General features: G+C 53.8%; 1 protein-coding gene across 1 annotated transcript; it reads left to right on the top strand.

Moving 5' to 3' along the window:
• The first annotated feature begins 1,407 nt into the window (after nt 1-1,407).
• HSPA8 (heat shock protein family A (Hsp70) member 8) lies at nt 1,408-6,080 on the top strand. Its single transcript, XM_079326501.1, is given in 20 exon segments — nt 1,408-1,546; nt 2,403-2,612; nt 2,805-2,907; nt 2,909-3,008; nt 3,092-3,244; nt 3,320-3,512; nt 3,515-3,676; nt 3,679-3,710; nt 3,712-3,874; nt 4,265-4,281; nt 4,283-4,468; nt 4,750-4,788; nt 4,790-4,864; nt 4,866-4,967; nt 5,182-5,247; nt 5,249-5,324; nt 5,327-5,361; nt 5,363-5,383; nt 5,385-5,417; nt 5,757-6,080. Coding segments are annotated over 19 exon segments (1,947 nt in total). The 5' UTR covers nt 1,408-1,546; nt 2,403-2,407; the 3' UTR covers nt 5,943-6,080.
• Nucleotides 6,081-7,012: the final 932 nt, after the last annotated feature.

The raw sequence follows: 7,012 nt of genomic DNA, 5'->3' as shown, positions 1-7,012 counted from the left end.
CCCTTATCTCCAGAGGAACGGCTGGTGCTCCATGACACAGCCCCCCTTGAACCTTCTGCACCCAAATTCCACCTCCAAACCCCTGCCCTGCTGGGATGTCACCCCAAATCCGCGCTCCGGCAGGGCAGGAACAGAGGCACATCCCGGCTCTCCCCGTGCCCCCAGCCCTTCTGCAGCGCTGCTGGGCTGGCACTGGGTCACCGGCTGAGCCGGGGGACAGCGCCACATCCCCCGGCTGAGGTCACCAAATTGCCACCCAAAGCCACGCTGCCACCCTTTGTCCCGGGATGTGGCTGCGCGCAGCAAGGACAGACACCAGGAACAGGATGTGTCCCTGAATTGGATTTGTAGGCGCTACCACGAGTGTTTTTGTCTAAAGTCAGCCCGAAACGCTTTTTTTGTGGTGTTTTTACTGTTTAAATGGCAGCTCCGTGCCTGGTTCCCCACTGTGCCATACCCTGGGGTGGATGTTTGTGCTCCCGGCGCCTCCCCGGCTTCTCCCCTCGCCCTTTATTCCGTGCAAACATTGCATGAACTGGATGTAGCCCTGAGCGTGACCTCAGGTGATTCCTGCAGCTTCCCTCAGCCCCAGGGATACAAAAAAACCACAATTTCCCTTTCCACGGCAATGAATCCCTGCGGGGAGCTGCGCTGTCCCTGCATCCCTGGCTTGGGCCGGCGCTGATGATGGATGGGAACATTCAGGGTGGATTATAAAGCGTGGAGATGCTGAAATGGCTTTTCTCTGTTGGAATAAACAGTTCCAGTGACAAAAACGCGGCTCGCACTGCGGGAGAATCGGCATTGGGTAAACCTGGCGATGTTGCTGTGCCCTGCAGAAGGGAAGATGGAGGATGCTGGTGATTGTCCTGGGGAGATTCAGGCTGCGGGAAGCAGCGGGGGAACGCCAGGCAATGGCTGCGAGCAGGAGAACGGGGAATGCCGCAGTCCCTGAGGGGAAGCGGGATGGCGGCGGGCACAGACGGATCCCCTAAAGCTGCGCCCAGGGTCTCCCCTCATGGCGCCGCCATCTTGCGCTTCCCCTTCCCCGCCGCTCTCTATGCAAATCACCCGCCATTCCCGCGCGCCCATTGGCCGCTCCCGCCCATTGCGAAATATGCAAATAACCCCGCCGCGCGCCGAGCGCCCATGGCCGAGGCGCCCGCGCTCTGCCCGCGCCCCGCCCTCCATTCGTGTCGTCACCGGCAGCGCGGGCTGTGATTGGTCAGCGCGCACGGAAAGCCGCGCCCGCCGCGGGGTTTGGGGGGGCGCGGGGAAAGCGCATGAAGGTTCCAGAACGCGGGGCCGGCCGCGCGCTACTCCCTCTTCCGGCGCGCGTCACGCACGGCGCGCACCAATCAGCGCCGCGCAGGAGGGCGGGATCCGCGCGCTGATTGGTCAGAGCAGGTGAGAGGGAGGCGTGGCCTTCTGGAAGGTTCTTGGTGTGTATAAGGGGGGCGGCGCGGCGGGCGCGGGGCATTGAGCGAGCCGGAGCTGAGCTGATACCCTGCCCAGTGTGTGAACGAGAGAGCGGGCCGGACTGCGGGTAACGGGCTGGGGGGCACCATGCGGCGGTGGGGAGGGCGTGCGGGGTCGCAGCTGCATTGGGAGGGGTGCTGGAGGCAGCTCTGGCGCTGCCTGGAAAAGGCGGGGGGCGCTCCCGGCTGGTTCGTGTCCTGAGGGACCGTGTTGCTCAGGGGATGGTCGGTGCTAACCCATTTCGGGCCGCCTCGGTGTTTTTTCTTTTGCGTGTTTTACTCCTTAATGGGTTTTGCCGCGGGAGGGGGAGGAGCGGGGACCCGGCTTTCTCCCCCCGCCCCCGCTTACTTTGTGCTGAGGCGGGGGAGGGGAGGGCTCAAGGAGACGCAGCGCCCATCCCGCTTCGCTGGGGGGCGGCGTGGGCGGTGCCGGGGCAGAGCGGGCGCTGCAGTGGGAAGCAGCCGCCGTGGGTGGAGAAGGGCCCCGTGGGGGATGGCAGCAAGGGGGGGGTCGCTGTCGCACGGGGCTGGGGCTGTGCTGGCACACGCGGCCCGCCCGGCGCGGACTCCATTTCCCGGCAGCCCCCGGACACGCCCCTCAGCGTGGTCACGTTGCGCGGGAGGCGCGGGGCACGCCGGGAGTTGGAGTCCCGCGCCACGTGGTGCGGGGGCCGCCCAGCGGCGGAGGCGGGGAGTGCAGCCCGTGTGCGCTGCCGCGGCCACGTGGGGTAGCGGGGCTGCGATCCCAGGGAGAATCCGGAACGCATAAAGCAGTTGAAACGGGAAGAAACCCAGTTACTACTCGCTGTAATGGGACACATTCCACTAGACCAGCTTGCTTTCTAGCCTATCCATTTTTTTTTAAGCTATATACCAAACTAGATAATAACAAATAAATTAATTCTATATATTATTTTTTTATAGACAAGATGTCGAAGGGACCAGCAGTCGGGATTGATCTTGGCACCACCTATTCCTGTGTTGGTGTGTTCCAACATGGGAAGGTGGAGATCATTGCCAATGACCAGGGCAACCGTACCACACCCAGCTACGTGGCCTTCACAGACACAGAGAGGCTCATCGGTGATGCTGCCAAGAACCAGGTGGCCATGAACCCAACCAACACAGTTTTTGGTAAGGCTGCAGGGTTGGCATACTTGGGAGAGGTTGAAGAAATTTTTTTTCTTGGTTGTGTGAATCACCAAGAACAAAATTAAAGCCTCATAGAAATAGCAATAAGTAGTAGTAATACTAAGTTGAGGATAAGAGTTTTAGATTTTCAGTTAGAGTTGATCTATATTAATGTGATGAAATTGTGTTTTCCAGATGCAAAACGATTGATTGGGCGCAGGTTTGATGACTCTGTGGTCCAGTCTGACATGAAGCACTGGCCCTTCACTGTGGTGAACGATGCTGGCAGGCCCAAGGTCAGTCGAGTACAAAGGCGAGACAAAGAGTTTCTACCCAGAAGAAATCTCTTCCATGGTTTTAACCAAAATGAAGGAAATTGCAGAAGCATACCTTGGAAAGGTGAGTGGCACTAAAGCACAGTGTGATGAGGAGTTGTGTGTGAGGATTGCCATCCCTAACTGAGCTGTTTGCTGTTTTTGCAGACTGTTACCAACGCTGTAGTGACTGTCCCAGCCTATTTCAACGACTCCCAGCGCCAGGCTACAAAAGATGCTGGAACTATTGCAGGGCTCAACGTCCTGCGAATCATCAACGAGCCCACAGCAGCTGCCATTGCCTATGGGCTGGACAAGAAGGTAAGGAGGGATCACTGTGACTGCCCAGTGAGTTAATTTACAGTAGGAGTAGGAATTAATGGGTGTTTACTCCAGGTCGGCGCCGAAAGGAACGTCCTCATCTTCGACCTGGGCGGCGGCACCTTCGACGTGTCCATCCTGACCATCGAGGACGGCATCTTCGAGGTGAAATCCACAGCTGGGGACACCCACCTGGGCGGGGAGGACTTCGACAACCGCATGGTGAACCACTTCATCGCCGAGTTCAAGCGCAAGCACAAGAAGGACATCACGAGAACAAGCGCGCCGTGCGCCGCCTGCGCACCGCCTGCGAGCGCGCCAAGCGCACCCTGTCCTCCTCCACCCAGGCCAGCATCGAGATCGACTCCCTCTACGAGGGCATCGACTTCTACACCTCCATCACCCGCGCCCGCTTCGAGGAGCTGAACGCAGACCTTTCCGGGGCACCCTGGACCCCGTGGAGAATGGCGCTGAGGGACGCCAAGCTGGACAAGTCGCAGATCCACGACATCGTGCTGGTGGGGGGCTCCACGCGCATCCCCAAAATCCAGAAACTGCTGCAGGACTTCTTCAACGGCAAAGAGCTCAACAAGAGCATTAACCCTGATGAGGCCGTGGCTTACGGGGCAGGTAATGACTCAGCAGCTGGAGTTATTGGTGTTTTTCACCTTAATCAAACTTGGCAGGATTGAATTTGAATTTTCTCTTGGACTTGCAATGATGAATCAGATTCCAAAGCCATTCGTAGTTTCCACCAGAAGTCGAAAGGCTGGTGATGGTGCAAGTACCTTCCTTGGATGTCTGAGCGAGCCATGTGCATCATCATAGTTTACAATGTGTATTTTTTTAGGGGTTTTTAACCTTGTATGGGTTTCTAGCCCTGTGTAAGTTAGAGGGGTTTTTAACCCCTGTGTGAGTTTCTGAGGGTTCTTTTTAACCCTGTGTAAGTTTTAGGGTTTTTTTTTTTTTACCCTTGTGTGTATTTTGCCTGGTTTTTAACGCTGTGTCTCTTTCCCCCAGCTGTGCAGGCTGCCATCACTGTCTGGAGACAAGTCAGAGAACGTGCAGGACCTGCTGCTGCTGGATGTGACTCCCCTGTCCCTGGGTATTGAGACAGCTGGAGGGGTCATGACAGTGCTGATCAAGCGTAACACCACCATCCCCACCAAGCAGACCCAGACCTTCACAACTTACTCTGACAACCAGCCCGGGGTGCTGATCCAGGTAAGCTCTGAGTAATAACAAGACACTGTCAGTGCTTTCAACTGCTTGATACTTAAAGTCATTTTTAGGCCAGAGGGGTTAAATTCCTGTTTGTAAATTCCTGGTTGCTGTGATGAAAGTGACTCCAAAGCCATTCGTAGTTCCAACCAGAAGTCGAAAGACTGGTGTTGGTCCAAGTACTTCCTTGGATGTCTGAGCGACCACATCCCTTCAGGGTGACAATTAATAACTCATTAGGACCTTAATGACATAATGTGATGGGTTTTTCTCCTTAGGTGTAGGAAGGAGAACGTGCTATGACTAAGGACAACAACTTGCTGGGGCAAGTTTGAGCTGACTGGCATTCCCCCTGCTCCCAGGGGGGTCCCTCAGATCGAGGTGACCTTTGATATTGAATGCCAATGGCATCCTGAATGTCTCTGCTGTGGATAAGAGCACTGGCAAGGAGAACAAGATCACCATCACCATGACAAGGGTAAGGAGCTGCTGGCCTGAGGCTGTGGAGAGCACTTAAAACAGAAAATGTCAATCAGGACTTGTTGTAATCAGCATTTTCACACAGATGTATATGTGTGAATTCTTAACAAATTGATAAGAAGGCACATTCTGGGTGTTTTTCCACCCCCCAGATTTGAAGTGTGTGATGTTTGGGAGTTGGAGATGATTCCCTGAAAAAGGAGCAATTCCAAACTCATGGGTTGTGTTGTCTGCAGGCCGCTGAGCAAGGAGGAACATTGAGAGGATGGGTGCAGGAGGCAGAGAAGTACAAGGCAGAGGAATGAGAAGCAGAGGGATAAGGTGTCATCCAAGAACTCCCTGGAGTCCTATGCCTTCAACATGAAAGCCACTGTGGAGGATGAAAGCTCCAAGGCAAGATCTCTGATGATGACAAACCAGAAAATCCTGGACAAATGCAAGTGAGATCATCAACTGGCTGGACAAGAACCAGGTATGTCAAATCCCATGTTGAGTTCCCAGGCACAGGATGGAGGAGGAGCTCTGGTTGCTGTGATGAAAGTGACTCCAAAGCCATTCGTAGTTTCCACCAGAAGTCACAAGACTGGTGGTTGGTCCAAGTACCGTCCTTGGATGTCTGAGCGACCACAGCTTGGAAACAGTTTCCAATCCCTCCTGTTCCAGCTGGCTGCTCTCCAGCAGTGTGTCAGACAACTCCTGTTCTTCAGGAACAAGCCAAGCAGGGATAATTCTCCTGTAATGCAGATGTGTGTGGTGGGGCTGAAGAGGGAATTTGTGCTGCTTCACTGCTGAACTCTTGCTTCTCTTGCAGACTGCTGAGAAAGAGGAGTTTGAGCACCAGCAGAAGGAGCTGGAGAAGGTTTGCAACCCCATCATCACCAAGCTGTACCAGAGTGCAGGAGGGATGCCTGGTGGGATGCCTGGAGGATTCCCTGGGGGTGGAGCTCCTCCATCTGGGGGAGCCTCCTCTGGCCCAACCATCGAGGAGGTGGACTAAGGACACTGGGAAATGCATTCCACTAGCAGTTAGTGTTGGAGGAGACCCCCAGCAAGGCTTGGGGGTTGGAGTGAAGGACCCAATCCTGTAGGCACATCTGGGTTTATCTTGCCAGATTCAAAACTCCATAACTGAGCTGCTGTCTATAAAGAAAAGAAAAAAAAAATTAAAATGGAACAAAAAAAACAAAAACATTTTTTTTCTGGGCATTTTAAATACTTGAAAATGTGCACAGGTGGGAGATGAATACCATTGCACTTTACAGTACTGTAAATGAGTGGAAATGCAATTCATGTCCTAAAGAATAAAAACTATTTAATGGGCATCACACTGTCTCTGCCTTCACTTGTTTGCACCAGTGGAAATAAAGGGAAAAAATATAAAATACAGGTGGGTATTGCAGTGGGGAAAGAGGGTGGGAACCAGAGAAACCTCAAACATTCCCTTTGAGCCATTCCTGTGCCTCTGCCCCAAGGATCCCAGCAGAAATCTGCCCTCTGTGAGGGAAAATCCTGATCCTTCCAGTGCTTCACATCATTTTTGGGCTGCAGTGCCAGAGCTGGGTGTGGTACCTGAACAAAGTGGCTTAAAATGAAAATTTCAAGCAAGGCAATAATGGAATTCTTTCCCTATTTCCTTTCTTAGGCAGGGGTTCAGTTGTTCCATCACCAAAATTATTGTCCCTTTCTTCCACAGCTCCACACACTGAGCATGAGCCCCCACCATGGTCTGGGACATCCCTGGGCTGAATTTGGGTCCAAACCATCCCTGAGTGCTCAACCCCAAATCTGGAGAAATTCACCTGTCCCAGCCCAGTCCAGGTGACTTTGAGGACAAATTGGCAGTGCTGTCTCCCTGCCAGCTGTGAGAATTCCCTATTACTAGAGAATAAAAGTCACCCAAAACAGAGAAATAAGAAGGATTTAAATACATTTTAATTTAGGGACAGCTGGCACTGCTGGTGCTGAGCCACCAGATAGCAGCACCTGAGCACAGAATGGCACAGAGGTCCCTTTTTTGGGTTGTCCCTCTGGGTTTCATCACCCCAAAAATATTGATGGTGTTTAACA

Source organism: Erithacus rubecula (assembly GCF_903797595.1).
Source record: "Erithacus rubecula genome assembly, chromosome: 25".
NCBI classification, from domain to species: domain Eukaryota; kingdom Metazoa; phylum Chordata; class Aves; order Passeriformes; family Muscicapidae; genus Erithacus; species Erithacus rubecula.
This window is presented reverse-complemented; position numbering and strand designations above follow the sequence as displayed.